The 17,223-nt window shown below is 39.1% G+C and overlaps 1 protein-coding gene across 6 annotated transcripts in view; it reads right to left on the bottom strand.

Annotated features, from left to right (window-relative positions):
* Nucleotides 1–581: 581 nt before the first annotated feature.
* KLF3 (KLF transcription factor 3) overlaps nucleotides 582–17,223 on the bottom strand; it is a 35,315-nt gene continuing 18,673 nt past the window's right edge. For 5 of the 6 annotated variants that reach the window (XM_046655949.1, XM_046655950.1, XM_046655952.1 and 2 more), the window contains 4 exons: nucleotides 12,586–13,072; nucleotides 11,771–11,921; nucleotides 6,718–6,878; nucleotides 582–4,563 (listed from right to left, as the gene is read on the bottom strand). In XM_046655949.1, the coding sequence (XP_046511905.1) occupies nucleotides 4,382–4,563; nucleotides 6,718–6,878; nucleotides 11,771–11,921; nucleotides 12,586–13,072 (981 nt within the window). In that variant the 3' untranslated portion in view covers nucleotides 582–4,381. Of the gene's footprint in view, nucleotides 4,564–6,717; nucleotides 6,879–11,770; nucleotides 11,922–12,585; nucleotides 13,073–14,674; nucleotides 14,902–17,223 lie in introns of all 6 variants that reach the window. The other variant, XM_046655954.1, reaches the window with a different exon arrangement.

The following is a 17,223-nucleotide window of genomic DNA, read 5'->3' on the forward strand; positions in this document are numbered from 1 at the left end:
CACTCTCCAACCTGTGAAGGCAAGTCATGTGATAAGTGCCAGCCAGACATTATTTCATGTTATGCTAAGGTTAAGTCCAGGCTCAAGGAAGCTGCTGAGACCTAACAAGCCAGTATCTTAGTGTCAATTACACTTATAGGGAGGGAGAGGGTAGAGGGGTTATTGTGTTTTGCCTTAAACAAAAATTTTAAATTCCCATCAGAAACTACTTGTTCCTATGATGCCGAGGACAGTGTTCATGGACATGGTTTACTGAAGGTTTGTTTATCCAGATTTATATATGTCTTTTAACACAAGGCACTGAAAACTTTTTCTGGAAGCAGGTGGGGGTCATAAAATATTCCAAGAATGCACTGGGTGAGTAAATTTATTCTAGGTTGCCTACAAGTTTATGGTTTGTGCTTAGAAAACTTCCTATTACTGTTGTCGGGAAACCAGGGACATAGTTTTCAGGGCTAAGTTAATTGGTTTAGTGCCTAATAGTGATTTACTTTGAAATTTCTAAGTAGGGTCTCTTATATGTTACATGCTAAGTTTTGTTCCTAGTGATCACTGCATACATAGTAATCACATAATCACACTTAATATTCTGATGGTTTTATTAACAAGTATATAATACATATATTGCATACTGTATATAGTATATGAGGACTGTACAGTACAAATTTATGTTCACAGTTTGACATGACAAAATGTCATTACTGAATTCCCATTGGACTACAGAGTAGAAACAGAGAAGGTACATTAAACATTCACATCTTTAGTAAGAAAGATTACCAAAATGTTTCAGTATTTGCAAGTATACTAATGCATGCTAAAAACCTTTAACCCATTCAGTCTTATTAGCTTATAAAATATATTACACTTTATTAAAAATTTCTGCATAGTTTATACAAGTATTAAAGTACTGTAAATGTAATAATCCTGCTATACTTGCAGGTATAGTTTAAGAGATGCTAAGCAGAAAGATTATTTTGACTCTCTAACACTAAGTACATAACAGCAAAAAAAAAAAAAAAACCCAAAAAACAACCAAACAAAAAGTGCTAGTATTTGTAAAACATTATATTGTTATAGCCCTCGTTTAATGCATGTAAAATGGCTTTGTAAATGTATTATTTCTTAAGTGAATTTGCAATCATTTAGAAATTGTTAACCTTGACGAAGAAGAGAATAAAGACAACTCTGAGCAACTTCATGTGTGACAGCAATTCTTTCAAGATGACTGTATATTTTCAAACCAAAGTATTTTAAAACCTTACATCTTTGAGATTGTCTTTAAAACAATCTAATTAAGAGTGATGTGCAGATATACAGTATCAGCAATATCTTTTAAATTCCACATTAGTGCAACAGATAGTGCAGATGGGTGTTTAATGAAATATACACGTACATATATAGTTTCCTTGTAAATCTGGTCCAAGGCTCTTGAAACGTCTGTGTACTTAGCATTTCTTTAGTTGAACACAGCTCTACTGCTAACACATTCTCCAAACCAAGCAATTTAGAATGTTAATGCCCACTGATGATGTAGGTTCACATTTTAGAACTCTAAAATATGATGGATTCAGATTTAATTTTTCTGACTTTTTCCTCAAGATGACACTTGGATGATAATCAAAGAAATTCTATAACAAACAGAATTTATACAAGACTAACTTGATGTTTACAGATCATTCTCATCAATTTAACATACTGCAATTAAAATCACCATTGATAGTAACATGGCACATCATTCAAACCACATGTTTAAGGGCATGTCACCTTGTATTTGAGGTCTTCCACAATAACAGCTAAGAATGACTAAGAGACTAAATTTCTGAACTATCATAGTAAAATACAAATATATATAAAAAAGGAAAATTTGGTAAGAGCCAATTGGTAAGTGAAGTGTACAGACCAGCATGGGAACAGAGAATGGCCTCTCGGGGTTGCTTTTCTTTCAGAGTTAAAGTGGATTTTTGTTCACGAACTGTTAACATAATCTAAGCAAGCTGAATAGTAATGTAAGAGTCTTTGCAGGGTCATCATTGTTCTTTTGAACAAAATTTAAATATGCCGTAGCAAACATCAAATTTCATGAAACCCATGAAGCCTTCTATTAACTGGACTCAGACTCAAAGTGGATTATTCAAAGATCAATTCTACCCTTTCTCGCCCCTTTTCCCACCTTCTATATGGGTTGGAACACATAAACTGGTTATCGCCATCAAACCAAAAAGTTCCTTGCATTCCAACTTAATTAATTCTTCAGTGTGTTGCGGAAGAACCATTTCAAGAAATAAACACTTTGGCATGAATGTGATTGACCATTTACAATATAGACAATATCTACTTTTCCAAGAGCCATTTTTATCCCTCAATTCGTGTCATAGTTGCAAAAAAAGAAAAAAAAAAGAAACCAATTAGAATGTTTTAATATTCTAAAGAAATTTTGCAGTGCTTAAAAAAGAAAAGAAAAGGAAAACCAAGTGCCAAGATAACAAATCACTTTGCATTTCTCAACTACATTTCCTTCCAGTAGGTTCAGAGGGCTGATGGCTGGGATCTCCTAGATGCACAGGCCCTACAAACTAACTTTTATTAACATGGCGCCATCAAAGTAAGCTCCCCACACAATTCGAAGGCCTCCAGAATCACTCATTCACTGATGTTTTAAGAACAATTAACAGTGTATTCCTCCCAGTGAAGGTTGTGTTGGATCCTGAGTTGTGGCTGGGATGGATCTTCAGGATTCCATTCTTCTCTCTTCTCCATCTTTTATCGAGGGATGAAGGCGCATTGGGTTATATGCACCCACATATGACCATCGTTGCCCACTGTCTTCCAATTTAGGATCAATGACATTTCTATGCACGAATTATTTTTATTGGCATTTAGACTATGGTGCTCAAAAGCCTGCTTTTGAAAAACTTCCCCCAAACAATGTTATTTATCTTCAATATAAACACGAGTCATTTTCAGTTTGTTCTTCTGACAGGATACTTGATAGTGACAGGAGATTGCCAGCTCCAAGAGTAAACTTCTGGGAATTTTTGAGCTACATTATGCATCCCTGAACTGTAGTTTTCTATATTTTTCTGAAATCTGTCCCCTAAATAAAGGTATGTGTGCTTCACAACTATTTATATTTACAAATAGTGTCGCTCAGGTCTTAAATCGAATGAATCTACTAAAGCATTAGCAGATGCTTATTTATGACATATATGTGTTGTGAACACAAATGACAGCCAATTTGGCACCTTACAGCTCACACAGAAGAGTTTCTGTATGAAAGGTATGATTAATTTGCTATGGGAATACAATTACCACTCAACATTTCCCTATTTGCAAAAAAAGCTCTAAGTAGGTTGGGTAAAAGAAAGGCCATCCATATTCTTACCTAGAAGATTTTTTTACCATTACTAAGCAAATATTTTTGTGGCATCCCTACTATCAACGCTTGATGACTGACATTAAGGACATTGTAGGAATGGAGATAGGTGCGTGGATAACCCATCAGTATTTGGCTCTGCAGTCTGGTTCTACACAGCCGAATGTGCATACAGACTGAAGCTCTGGGAATGCACTGCACAACTAACCAAATGAGGAAACCTCACTGACAACCCCTGGCCCAGGAGAAATGGCCAGCTTCCTCCTTTGTCCCCTGCTCAATGTCCCTTTGCTCTGACTCCATGCTACGCAGGTATAGCTTCCATCCCTTGAACTGACAGACATCACCCACCTAAATGAGCAGCTCTGCCTCCTCTCCCAATGGTGGCAAAGACCTCCTTATTAGCTTCAGGCACAAAGGTGGAGAAAGGACTTAATTTAGATGAAGTGATAAATCCAAGCTGACAAGCAAGATTTACAAAGGACAATGGAAGAGCTGGCTGTTCTGGCCTGAAATCTTATTGCACTTCTAGCTAACCTTGAAAGGGTCCACCCTTCTTTCCGCTGTTGAGCACAAAATGCGATCAAGGGCACAGAGGTATGAATGTCTCCGGCAAGGACTAGCAGGCTGGATACTGTATTTCTAATACATTTACTTTGACATTCTTTTGAGGAATACATGGAGAAACTGACAATTGGTGCCATTAGTTTACATGTTCCCTTGTTCTCATTACATTAAACGTATCTGTAAGAAGGGTTTGCTTAGCATCCCCGGAAAAAAAAAAAAAAAGTGTTCACATTCTTTAGGTCTGACCCGTGGTAAGAGAGGGAGGATTAAAGAGTATCTACTACTGACCATATGGAAATTGTGAATGATATAAATCCAGAGATTCAGACCAGCTGAATCAAAATTAAAATGTACATGTAAAAAATGAGTTAGATAATGGAGGGAGGACAGAGAGAGAGCCGGGAGAGTGGAGAGCCACGTGGAGGCGGGAGACGGAGGCGTTCAAACTAGCATGTGGCGTTTCCTATGTAGGGCAAGGTGGTCAGAGCGGGAAAAGCTGCGGTCACAGTCTGGACACTGGAAAGGTTTAATTCCAGTATGTTTTCGGAAATGTCTTGTTAGTTCATCAGACCGAGCGAACTTCCATGTGCATCCTTCCCATGTACATTTGTAGGGCTTTTCTCCTGCAAAAAGGAAAAAAGGAAAAGAGCTTATTTTTTGTAAAAGCAAAAGGACATTAATTAATAAACACTGCAAAGTTAAGATTTTTGAGCTAAACTTCTTGACGAATATTATTTCCAAGATATTCATCCATTTGTCCCTCAATATAAATGCCTTATGAAACACTACAAGACAAGCAAGAAAAAAATGAATGACTCCTCTTAACATTTAACTGGTTCTCTGCCAAAAAAGGGGAGGGTGGATTTTAAGAGTTCTTAAAGAATAAAGGCACTGAAATCCATTCTGAGGGGCTAAGTAGTTTTGGTTTTGTCTCCAACAGTAAGGAGGAATAACTTAAGAAACACATGAGGTGATCTGTATTCGTATATCTCCAAGTCTTAAACCTACTTAAGAGCTTAGTTACATCCATTTAACGAGAAGTCCAAATTGAAAGTTTGTGGGATTTTCTTATTCTTTTCAATAGTTTTCTAAAAATCTGAAGTCTCCATCAACTGAACTGCCAGGGATTTCAACATCTTTTGTTTAGTCAATAACAACTACGCCTAAGTATATAGCTTTGATTCAGAAGTATTGAGAATATAGATTCCTCTCCACCCTGTCAGAAGCCAGGTTTCTCCGACTCCTTCCCATGGGATAATGGTAATTTGCAGGTGAGGAAGAGAAGACTTGTGGGAAAGTCATAGGGAAAGCAGTGTAAAAGCCCTTACAAATAAATAAAAAGGCTGTTAATGGCAATCTTAGATGTTTAAATTAGTAATAATGGGCATCACAAATTAATTCCTATTTACTATCCCTTGTTCTCTAGAAATCTTACAGGATTGCAATTCCTTGGCATTTCATTGAGATATTCAGAATTTGTATTATCTGCTTTGCTGCACAGACAATAAATGCTAAGAGGTATTTTTCCTACATCTGAATTATCCAAATATTCAATGTCTTTTTAATCTTAGGCTGGACTTTGGTAACATCCACCTCTTGGATCCCATGAATTCCCCAGCGATGCTTTTATGCATCTGTTTGGCCTTGCTAACTGGGTGCTCCTCTAAACACAAGGCCATCGCCCTCAGCTCTCTCCGTGCTAACATTATGGCAAAGCCAAAGAAGACCTGTACGCAGGCTGACTTTCCCTCAGCTTCTCTCCCCAGGATTCACTGAAAAACTTCCCCTCCACTCCAGCAGACACTTTCCTTCCTTTTCGTCTCCAAATCCCAGATTCTTCTCTTTTTAAATATTCTAATAAGAATGACTCATAAGACAAAAAAAAAAAAAAAAACCCCAAAAACTACATTCTGAGTTAAGGACAACGTACACAGAGGTAAATTGCTGTTATACTAGAATTTCCCATCGAAGATTTTGAGGTTAGGTCAGATGAGGCCTCCTGTAAACACTAGTCACCAATACTGATTCATCGCCAACACCAATTAATCAGGTTGCTTAAAACACTTTTATACATATTCCTTAAGATGTTTTGCTACAAAATGTTCAACAAGAGCCCACAGAACAATCTGATGTTTTCTTCACCTATACAACAATTTTCATAAGATCTGGCTGCACATTCTATATTCAATAGTGGGCAGAATGGAAAATACCCTAGAACAAAGATGGCAGGCAACTGCATAGAAATTCTCTCATTTTTAGAAGAGAGTAATTACCCAAATTTCTTCACTGTTCTTTCCTTCAGTGACAGTCTCCCATTTGAATTCCATTTCTACAAACTGCTGCCTTTATTTGTTTGGCATAAAGAACTGGTTTTTCTGCTATTGTTAATTTGATAATGTACAACATTTATTAAATGAGAGTCCATATGAAGACCACATAGGCCTTGATGAAACAGGCCCACGCTTAAGAGCGCTTTCTCCTCTGTTGCAGTGGAGGTTTCCTCTCTTTCTCTCTCCCTTATTAAAGAGAGCACAGAGCTGCATGTGATTGTGAGGGACCTTGTTAGAGAGAACCTTGAATCTATTCTAAATTATTACAAAAGTAAACCATTATCAAAAACTTCATTTTTCATGACAGAGACATCCGTAGACGACTATGGTCACTTTCAAGATGTCTGAAAAAATTTCATCATAATAACTGAAAGCTTGAACTTTTGTCTTAACTTTCCATTGTAACACTTAAGAAGAAAGACGGAGTGAGTCTTGCATTTCTGATACCTGTATGTGTTCTTCTGTGGGCTTTCAAGTGAGAGCTTTTAGTGTACACTTTGTTGCATCCGTCATAATCGCATCTGTGTATTCTCCGCTTCCTTTGGGTGTCTGGAGATTCCACAGGTAACGGTCTCTTCCCGGGCTGCACTATGACTGAAGGGTGATTCCTATGGAAGCCAACGTTAAATGCAAAATGTTGAGTGAAAGGCTCTTCCTTTCCTTCAGTCTACCAAAAGAATTAACAACACTGGGCAAAAACAAACAAACCAAAAAAACCCAACAAAAGAAATAAAAAGAAATTAGCTGATCAACCCAAGAAGCACTGCTATATTCATTCAACAAACATGGAGTGAGCACCTACCATGAGCCAGGCACTGTGCTTGGCACCGGGACACAAAGATGAATAAAAACAGGGTTCCTGCCCTCGAGGAGCTCACACTCTAGGGGGAGACAGACATGGAGATAAGTAATGACAGCAAGAAGGGTTAGGCGCTATGCTAGAGGGAGGCGCGAAGTGCTAGGAGAGGCTCTTTCCCTTAGTAAAGATTTGCCTATTGACAGAAGTTTGTGGTACTAGGCAATGCTGAACACTGTACTATGTTTTCTAAAGGCTGCCCTGATTTTCATTTATTGTTCTTCAGGGAAAAATGTGAAAGGTCAAATTCCTGAGTCTCAGGCAACCAGGATGGATTTCTACATTTCACCCTTCACATAATTGGCATTTAGGCTGAGTCTCTTAAAGATCACCAATTCACCTTTGATTTTCAAATGCTGGCTCTTCCAAAATATATATAGTTCCAAAAAATATATACATATATGTTGGCACTGCTACCTTCACAAACTCAAACCTTTACTGTTACTATTACTCCTGTTAGAGGGAAAATTTCAGGGCAGAGCTAGCGGTCAGGTGAGGAAGGTCCTCACCCCTGACCTGGGCTCCAGAGTGCAGCGCCAGCTCCCTCATGGGGCGCCTGACACTCTCCCACCTTCCCCATTACTCTCAGCAGACGCCCATGCCCGCGTCTGCCCACCTTCCTAGGTGGATGTGAGATCAACTCACGGTAATCATCATTACTCTGAACTTTCTCATTTTCAGAAAGGAAGCTGGTGGAGAGAAAAGGCAGATGGGGAAGAGTTGGGGAAAGTCTGTTGTTCTTCCCAGGCTTCCTCTGCTGATTAATGTAAGTAATTAAAAAGTTCTAATCCGTTCATTCGCTTTCCTAATGACTAATTACTTGATACATTACAAGCTTATGTAGTTGGCCTCTAACTGTAACGAAAGACTTCTTTTTCTATTAAATTTGAATCTAAAGTTCTTAAAATTCAGGCATAAGAAAATCAAAAGGGAGTCCCTGAGATGAAACTTGTATTTTTAACTTAATAAAAATTTAAATACACATCCCTCATCAATAAATTTTTCAGGCATGCTAAGAAGTGACTAGGAAGAAAATAAAAGGTGCATTTATTTTAAGTGGCCTTACTTATTTCTCACTTTTATTATTGGTAAAGAAAGCTGTCAGTTTTGAGTATCACTTCACCTTCCTACCCTGGTGCTCAGAGGGGCGATACAGAAGAATAAAATAGCCAAGTTTAGATACATGGAAAAGTAAACACGAACTAGAATGGGGGAAGAAAAGAACAAGGATTTCAATTATATATATGTACAAACAAATAGAGAAAATACAGAACAGAGAGGTTTATAGACAGATATAGTTTTTATAAAGCTGAATTATTAAAATCTTTCAATAAAAAAATTTAGTTTATTTTTAACTTTCAACTTTGATGCCATCGATTGAAATGTTTCCTCTTCATTAAAAGACTTCTAGGAAATAAAATGTTGGGGGGAAAAACAGAATGGTTAAGTATATCCCACATCCCTCTGGGATAATGGGAGAGTATCCCAGATGACTTTAGAAGTCTCTCCCAATTATTCGATTTTATGGGCTGGGAATCTAAGTTTCTGTGCAGTAGTCTGATTGCTTTTTCCAGTTCCTTATTTTGTACATGAAGGTATGCTAAAAGGCTGTGTGCACCAACTTGAAATCCCAGCTCTCTCACTGATAGTCCCTGTGACCCTGGGCAAAGTATTTATCTTCTCTGTGCCTCAGTTTCCTCTCTGTAAAATGGGGAGGATGATAATAATGTGATCTCAGGAAGCTGCTGTAATGTACACAAAGAATAGCATCTGTTCCAGATGTAAATCTGCTAAATGTTGGCTGTAAATATTTAGAGGTTCAGATACCCATTTGCAAACTTTGCCCATATAGCTGTTAAGTTTCATGATAAGTTTTTTTGGGATGTCCCAAAACCAGATCAGGACATCTCTATTTCAGCTGATGTCTACCTTGAAAGGTAGCATCATTCTAGCAGTGGTGAGCAGCCCCATCTCTAAAGAGCCAGACGTTAGTACAGGCTGAGGCTATCTATCTGCAAGGGTCTTTGGATCTCACCCTTTTTAGTGTCATCACTCCTTATTTTTAAAGTGGTTATTCGGGGTCATTACAACCAAGAAGTCAGAATGGCTATTAAATATCACAGACCTGGTCACTGTTTCCTGTAAAGCTGACCCCTCCTAAGTTTGCTACAATTCACATACACAACTAAAAGGGGGAAATCTGATCCTCAAGCTTTTTGTTCAAAATACATTTTCACATATATAAATATATAACAAAAGGAATTTGATATAGTTTGAGTGCTTTCAAAAATAATTCTAAAGCTGTAACTCTATGATCAAGCAAATGGATTTCAAAGCTGTATTTTCATGTCTGCCTCTGTAAAGGAAAGGTTTCCTAAGGCAAATATCACTGGGGCCGCCTCATCGCAATGGTACTAGGCGCTTGGTTTCAAATGACTCTTTCCTGACTAGCTGGTTTCCTCTGTGGGCTGCCACTGGGCACACTCCAAGACATTACTTAATCACATCTGTGAGATAGTTACTTGAAGAGTACATGTCCCAGTTGTGGCTAATCTGTTGAATTTTTTGAGAGGCAAAATGCATTCTTAGGTCAGTATTAAAATAAGCATATTACTCATTAATCATTAAAAGCCATCAAGCTTGAGATCATCAAAAAACCATTACTTAAAATAAGAAAGAAAAGAGAAAAAGTGTTTTCTTTTCAGCAGCATTCACAGCACTGGATATTGCCTTCAATTCTTCTTCTGTAATGTCTTACATTGTAATTCATAATAACCTAGATTTTGGAATAACCCCCTTTTAGTCAATGGATTCCTCCCTATCTGGACAGTTGGCTTTATAGCATCTTTTCCATCACCTGTGCAGGAACAATTACAAGTCATGTTGTCTGTTATTTTGCCAGAAACACCATAAAAAGAGGTAATTCAGCCTACAAGATGTGTCCATTTGGTTAGTCTTTCTGTTTTTCACTCCAGTGCACAAGCAGATGCAATTGGCTAGATATGGGCTAAAAATGGTAGAAAGAGCACTCATCTGGAAGCAGACCAGGCCCAGGCCCCTTCTGCTGTTAACAGTGTGATTACCGGTGAGTCATCTGATATCTTGGCTCATCAGTTCTCCGTTCTGATTCCCACACGCTTATTACGAGAGAAATAAATAACTTCTACGAAAGCACTTGGAAAAGTTTCTATTTTGAGGGGACGGGGCACTATACAATTGTGAAGGGCAATAACGTACAGGTTCATCACATATTCTCTCCCTCTGATGTGGCTGGGTAAGAAGATTCATTCTCTTCTTTATCCGTTAGGGAGCATATGACAACCACAACCCCCACCTCCAAAATTGACTATGATTTGGTGCAATGGGCAATTAATAAATGAGCTACTATGAAGGTACCTTCTTGGGTTGAATGTGGATACAACCAGAATATATTTGAAGTTCCAGAAAATAGCTGTTCTAAAACCAGAAAATTCACATTCTGTTGCAGAATTGATCGTGTAAGGGAGAGGGGTGGAGAGGATAACATAGAGAAGTGGGCAGAACATTTGTTCAAGTTGGAGAAAAGGTGACATGGAAGGAAGATGATGAAAGGGACCCTGAGGAGACAATAACTGTTGCCTTTGTACTAGGAAGCTGGCCACTAAATCCAATGTTGACACCATAACACATGACAGTTACAGCAAGAAAAATAATTACAACCAATAATGAAAATAAAGAGGAAACAGAGGCAGCAAGATCCAGGGAGTAGCCCAAGGTCACACATATGGTGGAGAGGAGAGCTGGGATCCAAGATGTTAGATCCAAACATCAGTTTCTTAACTGCTAGAAACACAGCCTCCAGTGTATTCACTGGTAGATGTTAAGGATGTCTATCATGGTAAATCCCATTAATGACATTACTTAACCTTTGTGTGGCACCATCACATTACAGCAAGTTAGACCTAAAACAAACCACCATTCAGGTGCTTGGATGCTGACCAATACAGCATAAATTTCCAACCAGATGGCAGTTCTAAAGCTGACTGAACATTCTAGGGGCAGGCACGATTAAAAAGACCAGAGAATAAAGAATTCTTTCAATGCTGATCTTCTCTGAGCTACATGGTCAACTTTCTGTTGCCACCACTATCTATAGGACTTGTTTTGGAATGTCTTTCTTGGGCTTGTGGTTGGCCTGAAAATTCTATTTAAAGACATGCCCCATCATAGAAACAGTATAATTTATTAGAAGCGACAACTGGAAGGATGATGTGTTGTCCATACAAACAGCATTCATGACCCAACCTTAAGTGGAATACCTAGAACACCAAATTCAATCCATGTTGGGATTAAGATTATGGGAAAACTATGTATACATGTAGTCTGGAAGGATAAAAAAAACAAGATGAAAATGATTTATGTGGTATGGTGGCAAATCATGGGTGACCAATTCACTAAAAACTTGACGTAATTGTCCTAGTGCTGCCCGTGTAACAGAGGACGTTGTTTTTGGAGCGATTCTCCCATCTTGCCCAGTGGCTGCCAGACACTACCAAGTGTTCCTGGCAATCCACACCACATCACGTGTTGGAAGCTTGTGCTCCCATTCCAGGTCCCAAGATGCACACTGCCATGCAAATGCCAGGTAGACCTAAATATACTTACTCTTGCAACAATGCTTGCGGGGGGGACACTGAGTTCATTAAAGGGGGTGACATTTCTTCAGGATAATAATCTGTCCTCTGTGGTTCGATCCCAGGTTCTATTTTAATTTTTTTCTGTAATATAGGCTTCTCATATGATTCAATTACAGGTACTAAAAAATAAAAATAGAAAAGTCACTCTGTGTACAATTTACCAATTTCAGCTTTTAAAAGCTTACTGCACAGCTTCTATCTACAAGACTGATGTATGACTATTTATTTGCCTTTGGCAAAATCAGGGGAAAGGAATCTGTGGGGGATTCTTGTTTCTTCTGACCATTATTTTGCCAGCAAGCAGCATACATAGGAAGCTGGACTTTTAAGACATCAGCCCCAGAATGATTCTTGCTTATGATTTTTAACCCCAGTCTTCTGCGTATGACCAGTCAATAAACAAGGTGGCTTTTAATAGCCATTAGTTATCACCATTGACCTAAAAGTATTTATGAAATGCCTTTTTGCACCTAGAACCATGTCAGCACTCAATAAAGCAAACTATAAAGTCAAGATTTTTACTACTCCAAAGTTGACGATTATATAGTGAAAGTAATCATTTCATGGCATTAAACAGACAGCCTGATTTTGGGGAGCTCTTCCAGTATCAACACTTAAAAAAAAAAAAAGAAATGCCTTACGCAGACTCTACGTCAAATGTTTCCTTTGAAGAGCTCCACAGCTCTTGGCTCTTTGCATCTTTACCCTCTCACCCAGTCTGCGTGGGGAAGACCCAGTATGTACTAAGTGGGAGCAGCAGTGTGGATTAGTGGCAGAATTTACCTTGCATGCTACTATTTGAATTCTCCATCTCCTCTGACAAGGAAACCATGAGCGGCTGCTGGAGGTGACTGGTGTACATAAAGGGGACGGGCTGCACCACGACCGGCTGGATGACCGGTAGTATCCCTGGGCTCCGAATTCCGTGCCGGGAGAGGGCTGCGGCCATCACCGGCGGCATGGATAGCGGCATGCTGAAGGGCTGCACTCCCGGGGGAGGAGGCGAGTACTTTTTCATTGGCGGGCTGGAAGAGGGCATGCTCAACCCAGGCGAGGCTCTCCGGTGTGAAGACTGGAACTTCAGTGAGGAAGGAGAATTTCCAGCAGAGGGTGGTGAACTCCGCTTGTTCACGGTGAGGTCCACGGGCTCCATCTGCATCCCGTGCGACAGGCCTTCTGGGGTCTGAAAGAACTTATCAGGTAATGGTGTGGAGTAGATGACTCCGTACTTGTTGGGCTTCATGGACTCCATGTAATTAGACGGGTATGACTATCGGAAAGGACAAATAGAAATGTGTAAACAGCCAAGTAAGTGCATAAGCGTGAAACATGAATTAAGATGAAAACATACAACAAGGCACTTTCAATTACATGGGCTCTAATTAATTGTTTGGATTTAGATGTATGCTTGACCCTAAAAAAATGCTATGAGAGAGCTGATATTTATAATAAATGTAAAAACTAAGGTTAATGTGGTTACTGCATCACACGAAAAATCTCAAATTTAATTCTAAGATAATTCCTAGGTCAGATGTCAAGTTTGAGGTTGATATCTGGCAAAACTCTAAAACAGATTTTAAAACAGAAGGCTCATGGGCCTTTATTATTAGGAGTCAGTGTTGGGGTTCACCAAGAACCAGCCAAGTCAACTAACCTCGTTGCTTTTCTGATGGGGTTTCATAACTGGCAGGAAATGCTCTCTAGCTTTAATGTCTTTCATCTGAGCAGCAGGACATTGAACATTTGTCATGATATACTTGTGTATAATATGGAGACCGCAGCTGATGGCAGCACCTCTGAATGGGCTTTAGCTGCTGACCAATCCATGTCTAAGGTGACCAACAGTCCTGGTTTGCCCAGGACTGTCCTGGTTTTAGCACTAAAAGTTCTATATCCCAGGAAACGCCTCAGTCTCAGGCAATCCAGGATGGTCAGTCACCCTACACACCCATATACTGAAGGCCATCCAAACCAGGGTAATTATGTCCTTGGCCCCAACTTGTTCAATGGTCTTATTCACGGTTTGAATGAAGGTGTAGAAAATGACTTAATTTCCAAATCTGTGGATGACACAGAACAGTTAAGAAACAGCTAATATAATATGACTCAAATAAGGACAAGTGATGCTCCAAGTGACTTGCACACAAGCCGAGGCCCAGTGTTTTCTCCTCTACACCTTGCTACCGTCTCATCAAAAGAGGCTGGAGGACAACCCAGTAAGATAATGGAGGAGAGACAAAATGGTTTGTTTTCTCGCAAACCTAAGATCTGTTCCACAATTGACCAAATTTATCTTCAAATACCTTTCTCTCTTATAATATCAGGATAACCTAACTCTTATCTACCAGCTTTAAATATAAATCCACCATAACAACCGCACACTATGTACTGTCCTTGGCCATGGGGTTCACTAAAATTACTTTTATTCTTTAATTAAAATAGAAAAATCTTTGCTGTAGAATGCTTTTTAAAAAAGTAAACTCAACATAAGCCATTTTCTTTACTTGTAGGCATTTTAGGGAAACTGAAATTTTTAGTGATAACATATCAAGTGTGCCTGCAGAAAACTTGTTTGTATTTGAATGTTTTACAGTGGAAGTAATAAGCAACATAGTGTGCCTCTCTTCCAGCTCTAAAATCCTACCCGCTTATGATTCTGAGGCAATAGTAGCTCATGATGCATCCAAGAAAACTCACCAACGGGGCCTTATAATTAAACAGCTTAAATGCACTGTTAATTTCTGAGCATCCCAAGCCCCTCCAGGGAGTTATAAATAATTGTGAGGGAGCAGTGCTTCTCACTGGAATTACTAGTGAGATCTCACCCTTTTCTCGCTGGATGACTCTACACCTGGCGATGCATCAGAATTACCTGGGCTGTTTTCAAAACTCAGATGGCCTGGTCTCTACTCTAAGCCTACTGATCATCAGAGTATCAGGAGGAGGGCACCAGGCAGTATTTATCTTTATCTGGTTCCGATGTCAGTTTCTCATTAAGATTGTGTGTTTCGTTCTTCTGTCCTTTCTTTCTTTATCCATATCATCGTAAGCTGCATAATCTCCTAGAACAGTGATCGCTGTAGTCTGGTGCACATCTCTCTGGGGGTACCGAAGATAGTAACAGATGGTACAGGATGAACATACAGTGCTTTAAAGTAGTTATGTTTATTTAAATTCATATGAAAATAATGCGCTGTTTTACAGCAGTGATACAGAGTTCTCTTTTAAAAGAAATTTATGTTAAAAAAGCAATTCTATAAAAGAGGGTGAGAAAAATTACTAACTAAATATTAGAACTGCAGGTACTAAGAGGATATGGCAAAACTTGTTAGGGTGGTACCGAATACTCACCTTCTACGAGGTCATGAGGTTAAAATTAAAATTGGATTCAGTGAGATAACCTATGTAATGAGCTTAACACAGGAGTCCCTTCTCTTCCTTTCTTATACAGGAGATATACACTATATGGGCTTTGATCCTCCCAATCAGGGCTTTTCAAACTTTACTGTACACAGGAATTCACCTGGGGATCTTGTTAAAATGCAGATTCTGAATTACTGGGGAGTGGCCCAATGTGCGTAGACCACCCTTTGAATAGCAGGGCTCTCAATGACAGAGAGAGAGAATAAAAACATGAATTTTTAGCATTAAAATTTGATAAATCATTTAAATACAATTTAAGGAGGGAAAAGAATTTCCACTAATAATACTGCTTAAAAACAAGGACACAAAGGATATAAATTCAGGAAATACAAAATATATAATATATAACATAAATAAAAATATTTCGTTGTGTTTAAAAACAGCTTTGAGTTATATACCAAGGATCAAACAAGGAAAAGACTATTTCCATCTTTCCTTAGAAGGAGCACACACAGGTACACCACAAAGTGAGAGGCCCCAAAACACTGTGATATTAATATTAAATATATTTCAATGTAAGTATTAAAATAGGTAGCATTAAAACAGGCACAAAGTTCACTAACAAAAAACTATTATAAATTATGTACAAGGAGGGTTTAAGGAAGTAATCAAATACAGGGGAAAAAAAGATTTCTCCTAATTCTAAAGTTTAACCTGCTTTATGTAATTCTCTAAAGGGCAAAAGTTCTACTACTAGGAAAAAAAAAAAAAAACTTCAGGAAATGGGAGGCAGCATTAATTGTTTCTACTCACCAAAATGTAGCTTTTCCCTTATTTTCTGTCCTATTCTTCAAAGACCTCCCTATGACCTAGATTTTAATGCCAAGTTATTGGCAGCTAAATAGGAAGTTAAATGAGGACACACTTTTAGTGCTGTCATTGCTGGATTTTTCTATCTGTGGGGTGAGTTTAAGGAAAGTAGGAATTTAGAACTTGGGAGATTTGAAATTTAATAATATTCTCAGGTTTCTCAAGCCATAAAGAAAGAGAAAGCCACACATAAAGCCAAGTTTTCTAAACATCATGCACACTTTCCCTGAAAGTCTGCTCTCCAGGGAATGCCCCTTGTCCCCTATATGGATGTGCGGTTTCTGTAAGGCCACAGGGCTAAAACTAGTGAGACGGGTATGGACACACAACTGAGTACACAGTTAACTATTTCCAGTCTGACTGCCTCAAAAAAGGGTGAAGAAATGTGGTTCCTCAAACTGTCTCACTAGCAAATTTCATAGCAATGTTTACCAGAACCTTCTATAAGACAAGCTTGCTTTAATTATTTGGGTGGAGCACACCAGCTACTGCAATCAGCTTGCAACAATCTGGTTCTCCACAGTGTGGGGACTGATTCAGGGCTGGCTTGAGGTGTGTGACTTGGGTGGGTACACCCTGGTAATAGTTGCTTCCTCTCTGTTCCAGACCATTCCTATCTTCTAACAAAGCAACGCAAATAAGCAGGGCCCCAAATCCAAATCAGAGGCATGCATTGATAAAGCAGAAAAAATGCCTGTGGCCACTGATGGACATCCAGTACCCCCTGTGCATCCTGCTTCCCTGAGGAGGCCCTGTGTGCTGGAACAGACGAGCCTGAAGACAAGAGTCCAGCAAGGGTCTCCCTACCACCCCATCCCCACCAGGGGTGGTCGTGGGTTTACTTTTTAAAAACATCTGTTACTGGGGCTGGCCTGGTGGCACAGTGGTTAAGTTTGCGTGCTCCACTTCGGCGGCCTGGGGTTTGCGGGTTTGGATCCTGGGTGTGGACCTATGCATCACTCATCAAGCCATGCTGTGGCAGCGTCCCACGTACAAAATAGAGGAAGACTGGCACAGATGTTAGCTCAGGGACAGTCTTCCTCAAGCAAAAAGAGGAAGATTGGCAACATATGTTAACTCAAGGCATTAAAAAAAAAGATCTGCTATTAAGAGAAAAGTTCTTTCCTTCTGTTGTAACATGCATTCAGGTGTTCATACCTCCACACCATGTGTATTTATCTGCTGACT

The sequence above is a fragment of the Equus quagga genome, chromosome 3, assembly GCF_021613505.1.
Source record: "Equus quagga isolate Etosha38 chromosome 3, UCLA_HA_Equagga_1.0, whole genome shotgun sequence".
In the NCBI taxonomy this organism is placed as follows: Eukaryota; Metazoa; Chordata; class Mammalia; order Perissodactyla; family Equidae; genus Equus; species Equus quagga.